The 13,498-nt window shown below is 34.1% G+C and overlaps 1 protein-coding gene across 11 annotated transcripts in view; it reads right to left on the bottom strand.

Moving 5' to 3' along the window:
* Atg10 (autophagy related 10) overlaps positions 1-13,498 on the bottom strand; it is a 290,932-nt gene that overhangs the window by 105,523 nt on the left and 171,911 nt on the right. For all 11 annotated transcript variants that reach the window (XM_058574415.1, XM_046428112.2, XM_046428063.2 and 8 more), the window contains one exon: positions 10,257-10,395. In XM_058574415.1, coding sequence (XP_058430398.1) covers positions 10,257-10,395 — 139 coding nt within the window. The remainder of the gene's footprint in view (positions 1-10,256; positions 10,396-13,498) is intronic.

Genomic DNA, 13,498 nt, shown 5'->3' with positions numbered 1-13,498 from the left:
CCTCAAATGTATTCAAATACAATTGTAACTCTAATTATTTCAAGAACAAAATGTAACCTTCAGAAATCCCATTGAAACCACTTTGCCAAACATGCCATGAACCACATCACAGAAAAACAAGCTTAAATGGGACAGAAACTTGAAGTATTTTATATATACCTATTTACTGACAAAAATTGAAGAACAAAAAATTAAAATATGGCTATAAATAAATACTTGGTTAAGTGCATAAAACACATTATTATGTACCTACATGTTCAAAGTATCTCCATCAGAAGCCATAATCCATCTTAAGAAGGTCTATTTTTTTCTGTCTGGCCTCAGTCAGAGAAGACATAAATATACTCAATCAACAACCACTCAGTTTCAAATACAAGATACTCAGTAGTACTAATTTTAACATGTTTAGTTAATGAGAAATCTCATTAATCATAACATCAAGGCCAAGAAGCTCAGTAAAATCCCTCAAATACTTGAACAATTAAAGTATAAAACAAAATAATTTCAGTGGAAATCCACAAAATGAGCATAGTAAATTGAAGTCATTTATTTAAAAAGTGTTTGTTGAATGCCTACTTTATGCTGGTTACCTGGAATGATAATACATATTTAAGCTAAAGTAATGCTCTGTCAGCAACCTAAAATGTCAATGACAAAGAGGAAGAGACATTGAGCAAAAATTGGAATAGAATAATTAAAAAGTACAATCTTTAGCAACTGCCAGTAGTATTTAATTTAACATTTTCATATAAAATCTCTCAATTGAATAATAACCTACATGTCAAGTAATCTATATATTACTCAAAATGTGCAGCTTCCTAAATTAAATTTCTCAGGGCTATTAGTTTTCATGAATCCAATAATGGCATGAGATATTTCACTAACACTACCTAACTCTAGTGCAAGCACACTGAAGTTACCTTCATCCTTCTTGTGCATGGTTTCACTAAAAATTCTTAACTACCAAAATGAAGTTTAGAATGAATATAAATTATTCATAGTAAGTTTAAGAATAATGTTCTGGATGTGGTCACCGGAAATAAAAAGGAAAGAGTATATTTTTCATAATGAAATATGCCTTTGTTCAACAGATTGTCTTCAACAGAGCCTTGAAGGATATAAAAATTCATGTCATACTCCACAATGAGGCAGAGAGGATGCTTCACCAAAGGAGAAAATTCATTTTTGCTTCAGTGAGAAAATTATATTGTGATATGAAATGAGTATAATTGTTCATGTACATTCATATCAGCTACTATGCTGGCTAATTCTGTAATTTTATTTATCTCTACAAATATTTTAATACTTTGTATCTTTATTCATTTTAGGAAATCTAAGCCAAAATTCCATAAGTATAGATTATGGCAACTTCTTTTTACTTATATACAACATCAATTACTTAATTTAACTTAGATGTTTCTTAAATATCACTTAATTATTTGAATGAGTGTCATGCAGAAAAAAGTTTGAATCCCAACTCCATAGTTTTCTATAATAAATCATTGAACCTCTCTGAGCACTCAGTTTTTGTGTTAGTGCATGAGGACAAAAACAGTTCTGACCTTCAATGTTATTGTAAGGATCAAGACACAAAATGCAGCTGGCAGGACTAAAAGCTGGCAGTGCCAAGCCCACTTCATAATATTAGTGACAATCCTAGAATTCTGTGAGATAGGTATTATTGTTGTCTCAAATATTTTTTCACTTGATGGGAGACAGTAAACAGAAAATTTCAATTCCTTATGCAAGGTCATACAAATAGTAAGCAGCAGAGCTAGAAATCAAAACCAAGTCTTCCTAGCTCCAGATCCTGTATTTTCCACCACTATTCTTATGTATCTATACACAGGAACACTTTGTAAACTGTAAAGTGATGCACACATAGTGCTTTTTTGTTGCCACTAATAATGGTCTCCATCAATCTGGCTAACCTAGGAGTATCTAGAATGTTGCCTTCCTCGTTTTCTCCCTAGACCTGTACTACTTTCCCCACATCATTGCATGAACAAATCCCATGTCCAGCCAAGGCTTTTCTAGTTTTTTTGTTTTGTTGTTTGTTTGTTATTGTTGTTTGGTAGCAGGGATTGAACCCAGGGGAACTTGACCACTGAGCCACATCCCCACCCCCCTTTTAAAAATATATTTTTAAAATTTAGAGACAGGGTCTCACTGAATTAGGGCCTCACTAAGTTGCTGAGGCTGGCTTTAAACTCATGATCCTCCTGCCTCAGCCTCCTGAACCACTGGGATTACAGGAGTGCTCCCTGGTGCCCGGTTTATCAAGGCCTTTCTTGATCACTCCAGCTCAAGATCATCTCAAAACTCTGAGTCTTGGTGTCACTTTTTAACCTCTCTTATGGTCCCTAACATATTCTACTTCTTAAAGTGAATTTCAGTCCTGTCTTACTTCCCTAAGTAGACAGTCAGCTCTTGGAGGGCATCAATCATCTCTGAGAGCCTTTATTCATCTTTGCATTTAAGAAACATCTTCATACCTTGTGCATAAATATTTTCAAATATATGGAGAGATGAAAGTACACGATTTCTAGAGCAAATGGCACAATTCTTGCTAGGAATAAAGACTGAATAATCATGATTTTAAAATTCATTGATTCAATGTTTTGCGTTAACAAAAAAACCCCCTCATACTTAATGTAAATTCATAGCATTAAGCAGCTGCAGATAAGATAGTGGATATCTGATTCTCAGTATCCAAACATAATTCCAAACTGAGAGAGGAATTACAAAATAAGTGTAAATCAGAGTTCCATTTCCCACCACTAAAGCCAAAGGGAGTTAGAGATTCTCTCATTCTACCTTTCTATCTTCACTTGACTCTATGATCTATCTCTAAGTCCTTTTCTGTTTTTCATGATCAAGTTTAATTATTTGCAACCAAGTATACTTAGCTAATACAGCTTAAATAGATGGTTTAAAAGTCTTGCTTGGTAACTATTTTCAAAATTATCAACTCAAATGTTTAATATATTTGTCTAGTAATTTTGAGTAGAAAAATAAATGTAAGATGGTTTCTAATTACATAAGAAATTTTTACGTTTCATTTTTTCTGAGGCACATTCAACAGCTCATAAAGAAGCAATTATAAGTCATCTTAAACTGTCTATACACTGCGTTAAGAAATTCATAATAATGAAAATAATGTGATAATCTCTCATTTAAATTAAATTAAATACTTAACCTAGTAGAGATACATATAAGACCTTCTTCAGGAATTGCTGAATTGGAAAATGTCCTAAGGAAAACAACACTGAGTCCATACAATACCTGAGACATCAACCATGAGATGCCATTATTGATCAGGGGCTCTGAGGACTAAAAGATCCAATAGATATCTGCAACATTAGGTCTGCTGGTTCTAAAACAGAGGATACTCATTTTCAATCATGTCCAAAGTGTTCTGAGGTTTTTATCTCAATCTCTCAGTTTAGTACCTCAGTTCTCAGCAGTTTGGACTCTTGACTTCCCTCAAACCTTGGCACCCCAGAACTTATTACTGGACCTATTACTCCTATACCAGCACTCAGACTATTTCACACCTAACTTGGTTGATCCCTTTCCATGGAAAATGCAACCTCTACCTTTTCAACATGGTACCTAATGTAGGGACTTTAACTCTGCTTTAATAACTTAAAGCAAGGGGAAAAGCAATAAGCTAGTAAGAAGTTGGGCTGTGTTTTTTTTTTTCCAGCTTATTTTAAAAAACAGTTAAATTTTGTGCTGTGTACACAGTAGGCACTCATACACATTTCAATGGATGTTTCAAACAGAGTTCATTTTGCCAAGAGTAAAAGCAAAGAGATGTTTCTCCTATATGGAAGCACAATCACCTATCTAGGAAAGCTGAAATACAGTCTCTTACAGGCAAGAAAATAAGTTTACTTACCTTTTATTTCCTTTTTCAGGCATCTGAGTCTATTTAAAATTTGTTCCTTTTTGTATACATGGTGGGTTTTTTATTATTTTTAATTTTTTTTAGTTGTATATGGACACAATACCTTTATTTTGTTTATTTATTTTTATGTGTTGCTGAGGATCCAACCTAGTACCCCACACGTGCAAGGCAAGTGCTCTACTGCTGAGCCACAACCCCAGTCCCTACATGGTGTTTTGTACTAACATGAGTTAGAATAAACCTTTAGATAATTCTGTCTCCACAGTTTTTAATACTTCTTTTGCACTTTAGTACATTATTAAACCAAGGCTTGATTTTTTTAATGTGATTCTATTCCTATCATGTTCTAACTCAGTATCCTACTCTACTCTAATTCCCCTAATGTTTCCAACATGTACAAGGTTCAACAAATTATTCTCATTAAATTTTGTTTATTATTTGGACTTTTCAGTTTGAATTTATTTATATTAGTTAAATAACTTTTCATTATTTTTCGTAATAACTTTCACTGTTTGTTCTTCAAATCTCATTTAAATCCCCAGAATCTCTTTTTAATCCACCAAAATTCATATTCTAGCTCATTATTATGAATTTGGCTAGATTTATTAACTGTTTACATAAATATAAATGTAAATATTGGAACTAACTTTCTTTCTTTCTTTTTTCTTTTTTTTTTTTTTTTTTTTTTTTTTGTGGTATTGAAGCTCAAACCCAGAGCTTCACATATGGGAGGCAAACACTTCACCACTGAGCTGTACCCCTAGCCCAATTTATGAACTTTCTTAAAGATGCTTTAAAATCAAATGAGATTCTAAATTAAATTTCTATCAAATTATTTTCCACTCTTTGTAATTAATAAACTGAACCGAAGTCCTTACCTCTCCAATCCACATTTTTTCTAATTTAATAACCTGCCTTAATTCCTTCTATATTGTGAAATTTTCCCCTGAAAATATGAAATAGGTTCTTTATAGTTAATTTTCTTTAAGAGGGGTTATTATTTTAAAATTTAAGAATGCTGGTGCTGGTTGTAGTAGCACACACCTGTAATTCCAGAGACTCGGGAGGCTAAAACAGGAGAACTGCAAGTTCCAGGTCTGCTTCAGCAACTTAGCAAGATTATAAGTAACATAGTGATATCCCATCTCAAAAATGAAAAAAAACACAAAGGTCTGTGGATGTATTTCAGTGGTTAAGCACCTGTGGGTTAAATCCTCAGTACATAAAAAAAAATTAATAATGCTAATGACAATAAGAAAGCACAAGTTCCTTTTCCTTAAATTTTATTCATTTATTCCTATCTTAATTGTAATTTCTAGGAAATTTCCACATCTAATCCAATTCATTTCAGCTCATTATTTTTCACATTTTTTTCAGATCCTCCAACCCTTCAATATAATTTGACCTCTACACATGTTTTCAACCATTTCTTCTACAATTCATCTTAAGGGAACTCCTAATCCAAACAGATCTCTCACTGTTCCCAAAACATGTCATGGTCTCTCCAGGTCCAACAATTCAGCAATCACCCTGCTCCCCTTCTATAATGCTTCTACAATGGTTAGCAAAGCTAACCAGCCCTTTAATGTTGTTGGACAGAGCAACTGATGCTTTATTTTTATTCTTCAAATTCTCCCAACCCCCACCTTTCTTCCTATCATTCTCTATACATTTCATGTTCCAAAGCATGAACAACTCTTTTCCTCCTACTTGATGACTTCTACACCACTTAAATTCCAAACTTTCCTTATTCTCTTTCCCCTGTCCTTTAAACTGGTTTGGTTCATACTGCCTTTAAGAAGGAATTATTCTGTGGCTATTTCTTTCACCCTATTTCTCCGTGAGCACCCTAAAACAAGCAAACAGATCTTTCACATGAAGTACCAGGTAACATTTTTTAGTTCTATACTCTGACTTTCTGGGCCTACAGTAAACAGACATTCAGTTGCTGAATGTAAGAAGTGTTTCCTTCTCTATTCACAAGCAGCCTTTCTGACTAATTAAAGAATGTGTCAAAACAGCTCCCCAGAAGAACCCATATGTCAGCCAAAGAATTAAATATTTTGAAAATGAGAAGATCTACTTGGTCCATTTCTCAATAGAGATTGAGAACAAAGGAAAAGAGACAGGGAAGAAATAAAACAGAACTGAAATGGAAATAAATTTAGAATTCTCTCATTATAATATAAAGGAAAAATATTTAAGCCCAGGAGTCTTGTTAAACCATTATGTATATGCCTAAGATTTTTTTTACTACCCTTCTACTGTTTTTTTTTTTTTAAGTTGTAGATGGACACAATACCTTTATTTTATTTTTATGCGGTGCTGAGGATTGAACCCAGTGCCTCATACTTGCTAGGCAAGTGCTCTACCACTGAGCTACAGCCCTAGCTCCTGCCATAAACTTTTGATAGAATCTAAGCCCTAAAGGCAAAATGGGATTTAAAAGGCCAAGGAATGATAAGAATGATGGGGAGTGGATAGGAGGCTTTGGCATAGTACTAATAATTCCTTAATACATTGTGTTTCAAAAAGACCTGAGTGCTACCGTATATACCTGTTATCCCAGCAACTCAGGAGGCTAAGGCAGAAGGAATGCACTTTTGAGGCCAGCCTCAGAAACTTAACAAAGCCCTAAGCAACTTAGTGAGACCTTGTCTCAAAATAACAAATATAAAGGACTGGGGATATAGCTCAGTGGTAGAGCACCTCTGGGTTCAATCCTCAGTCCTAAAACAAAAAACAGAAGAGCACTTACTTATCACTCATTGCTGAATGGAAAAATAAGTTAACTGTGTTCCACCATTTCTTCCAAAACTACAATGACAAAAATTGTTAGAGAACACAACACTGGTAAGGGCTTCTATCTTCCCTTAAATGTATGCTATTGCCTTGGGAACTGAGCTCCTATGGGCCCAAGTAGCAGAAATGAGAGGCATGTAGAAGAATGACATTTGAACTTGGCTGTATGTCTTCAAGGATCAAATGAAAACATGTGTTTATAGAAGCAGAATGGTTAGAATAAATAAGTAATTTAATTAAAAAAAAAGAAGTAGCAGAATGGCTTCTCAGCTGGTTTGGATGTTCACTTTTGAGACCTTAAGATGTTCCATTTTTCTTAGTCCACTATTGGTATAGTATTTGAGAAGTATCAAACTAAACAGTAAAGATATATAGAAGGTTTGGGTCCTGGGTCTCCCGGAACAATAGCATTCCTTCCTCCTTAGAACCCATAATAGCAGCTGAAGAAGGCACCATCACAACATTTTAGTTTTTGGCTATATTCAGAAATGTTTAGAAATTCTTCATTATTGGTTCATTCAATAAATATTTGTTGATGCCATGCCATATTTGATATTGCAGGTATCAAAATGGTTAAGTGCTTATAAAGTGTTATCTAAGTATTTAACACACAGCTAGTCATAAACACAGCTTCTAATTTTGTTGGTACCCGGTATCAATTTCCTTCATTACTCTTTTTCCTTAAATCTCACCTTCTAGCTCACCATATAGGGTTCAAATAAATAAATAAATGAATAGTTCAGTTATAGTGCAACTTGCCATATGGTAAAATATACAGTATGAGATGATATGCCAAGACATGGGAGGCACAAGAGCAGGTGGCCTGTTAGCTGAGTCTTGGGCACTAACTGGCCTGGTAGATACTGGATCATATATAGGAATAAGAAGAACTCACAGTTCAATAAATTTACATTTCAAGAAGTAGAATAAAGATTTCTTCTGAAATCTAAGCCAGTTAATAAAAGAAAGGGTAGGGCTGGGGATACAGCTCAGTTGGTAGAGTGCTTGTCTTTTATGCACAGAGCCCTGGGTTCAATCCCCAGCACCATAAAAAAAAAATTAAATAAATAAATTAATTAAAAAAATAAAAAAATAAAAGAAAGGGTAATGCAAATTTAAATGGAAACTACTTACTACTTGGTTTGCTTCTCCTATTAAAAGAAAAGATAAATTAATTTTTACTAACAATCAAAGGCAAACAAAATTCTAAGTATCAAAAACAAGGCTAAGTGAACTATTTTTGAAGCAACAACAACAACGACAAAAAAGACCCCTGGGCGAGAAATTTTACAATCATCCCTTTTCTAGGTCGGAACTCTCTTAGAATGAGACAAAGAAAAATCTGGACCTGGAATAAGAGGAAGATATTAGGAATCCATTCACTACACTGTCAGAGATTTGTTTAACAAACAAATGAGAAGCAAGGGTAATCAGATATCAAAGGAAGAGGAAATGGACTGGGGAGAATAAATGAAAAATTACAACTCCAGAGCAAAGGGTTATACCTTTTTAGGATGCCCATGAGTTTAAATTAGGAGGAAAAGAAAAAAGCAATTATTAGGATTTGATAAAGAAAAGAACCGTATTCATGTTTGTCTACATTACGCCTTGTAAAAATTAAATTTGATATTTTAATGTATCTAAGCAAGTAAGTACTGAATGCCTTCTGGACTGAAATAAAATTTAAAATTCTTACTACCCATTCTGTTCAACACAGAATTAGAGGTGGGAGAAATGTATCCACACAAAATATATGGCTTGTTTTGGTTTTCTCTTATTAAGCATAGATGAAGGGCATCTTAAAAGTATATGAACAAAATCCAAGATTACTAGTTGTGCATGCTTGTATGTTTTTAAGGAACAGAAAATCATAATGAAGAAAAGATTTGAGGAAATATACTAATGTCATTAAAATATAATTGGACTTACAGGAACAATTACTGTGCTGTACTGTAAGGGGAGCTGTTGGCACATAAGAGCAAAGCACACATATGAGCTCATCCACCAGCCTCAGCAAGACCCACTTCCAGCTAGAAGCAGTCATGTTTCAACACCTCCGATTCCCTAATGCTGACAAGCTAAACAACTTGTTTTGTCTCTGGGAGCTCTTCTCTGGTGATTAACTGCTTATGGTGAATACTAATTATGTGAAAGTACAGTATTGAAGAAGTAGTGCCCTATTTCCTCTACCTGCAGCCTCAACTTGTCTTTAAATCTAGAAGGTACAAGGCAGAGCCACTGCAAACCAGATCCAAGAAAGACATTCCCCTCCACTCCCACCCAAGTAATAAATATAACTCCTGATTTTGGTAAAGCACAGTTAACTGACAAGAAATCTCCATTTAACCCCTGGGCTCCAAACCCAATATAATGACAATAAAGTCAGTGTTTTAAAAGCTGGTAACAATCATACAGATAAATTTGCAGCAAGAGTTTGTGAATTAGTAAACTATCAGTGTCCTCAATTTCCTATGTCCCATGTTGAAAATTTACCCCAAATTGTCAGTTCTTAGGAAGTGCACCTCAGATTAAAATCTTCTCACCAGGGAGTCTATAAGAATTTGTTCTTGTGTTTTAAATCCTAAGTGCTTGTTAAACCGCCAGCACTGCAAAATTAGAGACCATTAAACAATATAAGGCAGCAAGTGATTAAATCTACCAAATACACATTCAAAGCAGCTTAAGCTACTTTTTAATTAAAAATAAAATATCATTGGCTAAATGCAGATGTCTTAGCTACCCAGAAAAAGTTAGAAGGCTGTTCAAAATGCAAAGTGCTTCTGATAAGTCCATACATAAAAGGAGTCATAGGGTAGTGGGTGGGCTGGACAGGGAGCTTTGTGTGGTCCCTAAACCACATGGCAGGATGTCCCAATGCTGACCTGGTTCAGGCAGTGGACATTGAGAAGGAGTCTCAGCTGCACTGCAGGGTAAGGACTCCATGTGGCTGCTGATTAAGTAAGCTTTATTAGCAAAGGCCCCCAAGGAGATAGGGTGTTCCACCTTCTTGGCAGGGGAACAAGTTGAATAACAGCATCACAGGAAGCTAAGGCATTGGAGATGTATAGATGGCCAAAGGAAATGTTCATTCTATTTTTAAATACAGCTTAAGCTAATTGATAAACATTTCTCAAAATAATCACTAGCTTTTGGGGAAGGAGGCATAGGGGCTTTTGAGTTAATGGGATCACTTGAGATTAAAAGAAAATCTTACTGTAAAGTTAGAAGTAAATAAACCTTGTAGCTTTAAGTTGTTCCTACTTGTTTAAAGTAAAGAAAAAGGGCCAGGGGGCTTAGTCAACTTCAGGCAGAAGGCCAAGATTCTGAAGATCAGACTTAAGGCTGGGATGATATCATTCACTCTGAAGTCTTGATTCTCTTTCTGAAGCATGAGAAAATTTACTGGTAAAACCTTACCTCACCCACAGTTTTCTTATTTTTAACTCTATTTTTTTCCCTCTCAAGAATGATTTTCCAAATATGCATTCTGCCTTATATGTAAATGTTATGAATTTACTTTTAGCTTCAGAAATGGTCTTACCTAAGAAGCTTGCCCTAAAGTAAAGTACAGGCACTTGGTAGCTACTAGAATATAAGACATGATATTCATATTTAATCACTTCAGATGCTGCTGCAGTCTCCGTCACTTCAGAATCATCCAAGGGTACCTCTAAAACCTCCTGAAAAAAAGCAAAAAGAAAACAAAACGTGTTGGTCAGGAAAAATAAAAAAACAGTACTTACATGGAAAGGGTAAGATGAAATCTCCTTCTTGCAAAATAACAGTTAAATAAATATAGGACTATGAGGTAAGGAAAAGGGAGTTACCCATATTAATGTTTAACATTTGAGTCCTGGATAAATAGTAAAACCAGAAAACATTAGCAGTAAGTAATTCCAGATTGTTTTGGGTAGACACAGCAGCTCTGGGTAAAGAAACAGGAAGGGGAAAAAAGATCTTTTGCAACAGCAACTCTAAAAATCTTTACTGTACAATTTTAGCAACAAGATGAGGGCTATACAAGCTACCTTCTTCCCTACCTGTGAAAGTTAAAAACATCCTAACAATTGAATGAGAGGCTGTGAAATGTCCCTAAAGATTCTATTGTACTTGCCAAAAGATGATTCATTGTGTGCTGAACAATTCCCAGTTCCATTTTGAATAAGTTATTTTGCAAGAGGTTGAGTTTGAAATCCTGATATGATTCTGTTTTCTTCATTATTGTGCTATCTTTGGTATAGTTCCACAACAAATCTTGATTTATAATAGAGTAGATGGCAAACATTAATGTCAAGTTAAGCAGGGTTTTATAAGTGGGATAGTCATTTCACTTCTCACCTAATTATTCTTATTGGTTGCTTTTTTTTTTTTTTTTAATGCATGCTGGTTTCTTGTGAATGTATCTTGAGCCAGGCCAGCTGGTGCCAATAGTTCCAGGTTCTCTGAAGCCTGAGGCAGAGGGATCAATTGAGCCCAGGAGTTTTAGACCAGCCTGGGCAACATAACCAGACTCCATCTCAAAACAACAACAACAACAACAACAAAAGGATCTTAAGGTTTAGAAGAAATTAATTGGACTCTTTGAATTAGAGTCTGATTCCATGCACAGACACTTATTTATATGGGCTAAAGAATTTCCTTTGAAATTACTTTAGTTGAAAGAATGAAACAGGTGAGTTTGGCTTGTTTCTGCTTCTCATTAAAGCAATAACAGCAACAATGAACAATAGGAAAGATTTCAAACATTATCAATATAAAATAAGGCTGCCTGTAGAGATAAGTAGAACCAGGACTGCTTTCCAGATCTGTGTCTCCTTTACTAATTCCCTGCTCAGAGTCAGTTCATTGAGGAGATATTACTATGGATAAATCACAACAGGAGATATTTACAAAATATTTTTCACTAAATCCCAGTAAACACTATCAATTAAATACAATAATTTAAATAACCAGAGCTATATCACTAAAATAAACATTCCAGACACAGAAAATTAATAGTGTCAAGAAAGAAGCTTTTGTTTGTTGTTTGTTTTTAATTTTCATTAGGCATGAGTATCTAGATCTTTACAACAATTCTTTTAATCCAGATTCTTTTTGTTCAATAACTGGGTTATTTAGCACTTATAACTTCTTTTCTTTTTCTTTTTTTATTGATTTTTTAAAAAAAATGACATTGGAATGCATTACAATTCTTATTACACATATACAGCACAATTTTTCATATAAAATTATATCTTGGTGTTTTGTTTTGCATCTTGAATGTCCCCTAAAAGCTGTGTATGGAAGGCTTGATTACGAGCCTATATGTAGCTCTGTTGTGAGATGGCAGAAACCTTAGGTGATGGGATCTAGTGGAAGAAAGTTATGTCAATGTAGAAATGCCTCTTAATGGGATATTAGGACCCCAGCCTGTCCCTTCCCACAACCACCACCCCATTCCCCAATCACTATGTCTTGAGCATTTTCCTCTGCCACATACTCCTTGACATGATATTCTGCCTTGCCACAAGCCCAAAGTCAAGGAAACGTGGTCTGAAACTATAAGCCAGAATAAATCTTTCCTTCTTATAAGTTGATTTTCTCAGACATTTTGTCACAGCAATGGAAAGCTCACTAATACACATAGTAATAATAATAATAATAATAATTTCAAACACTGCACTGCACAAATATAAAAAATAAAAAGTGAAATTCTCTTCATCCTAGCACTTCTCTACCTCAAATTTGTAACCATTTCTAATAATCTAGTGTACATTTTTTTAGACATTTTTAGTTTGGGGCACACAAACATATATGCACACATACACACCTCCTCCACCCTGCACTCTCCAGTCAAACCATACTATATGGACATTCTGCTACCTGCTGTCATGTCAGTGCTGTAGACTGATTCCTTTACTATATTCCATTGTATGACTGTGTCATGATTATTCTTGTTTATTTCACATTTCCATATTGTTAGATATTTTATGTTGACTATACAATTTTCTCCTATTACAAATAAGGCTGCAATGAATATCCTAGATCATACACCCTTATATACCTCTATTTTTCTATGGCACGCGCTCCTACAGGCAAGATCATTGTATCAGAGTATGTGCATTTTAAATTTCAAGACATACTGCCAATCTGCCCTTAGAAAATGACTGTGTTAATTTATACTATTAAAAAATATGTCTGAGAATGTCCTTTTTCCCTATGCAATTAATACTGAATAGTAATATAGCACAATGAATTCCACTATTATGTATCATTATAATGCACTAATAAAAATTTTTAAATATCAAAAAGACAAAAAATAATACTGAATATTATGTTTTCAATTTTTGTCTACTTAATGAGTTTTAAAATGTCAAGCTTTTGTTTTAATTTCTAATTTTTGATTATCAGTGAAGGTGAACATCTAGTTCTACATTTATTGGTTATTTGTATCTTCCATGATTTGCTTATTCTTATCCACTGCCTACTTTTTTTTATAGTTAGTTTGCTTACGTTTTTCTTGTTTAATTATATAATCACTTCATTATCAAAAATAAGTTATTATTGAACATAAGTACATATGACTGCACCAGTTTTCTTCCAACTTAGTTTATTATAATTTTATCATAAAGTTTTTAAAATGTTTATGTAGTCAAATCTATGTATTTTCTATTTACACCTTCTGAGTTACATGCCTTCAATAGAAAGCAGGCTGCTATGTCCCATCTTACTCTTAATAATTATAAAAATGTTAAATTCCTTTATTATATACAAGTTAAATTAACATTGACATTATTAATCCAT

Source organism: Marmota monax, unplaced genomic scaffold, assembly GCF_021218885.2.
Source record: "Marmota monax isolate L192 unplaced genomic scaffold, Marmota_monax_Labrador192_F-V1.1 WCK01_AAM20220418_F8-fsc00018, whole genome shotgun sequence".
NCBI classification, from domain to species: Eukaryota; Metazoa; Chordata; class Mammalia; order Rodentia; family Sciuridae; genus Marmota; species Marmota monax.
The sequence above is the reverse complement of the archived record's forward strand: the minus strand, read 5'-3'. Positions and strand labels throughout refer to the sequence as shown.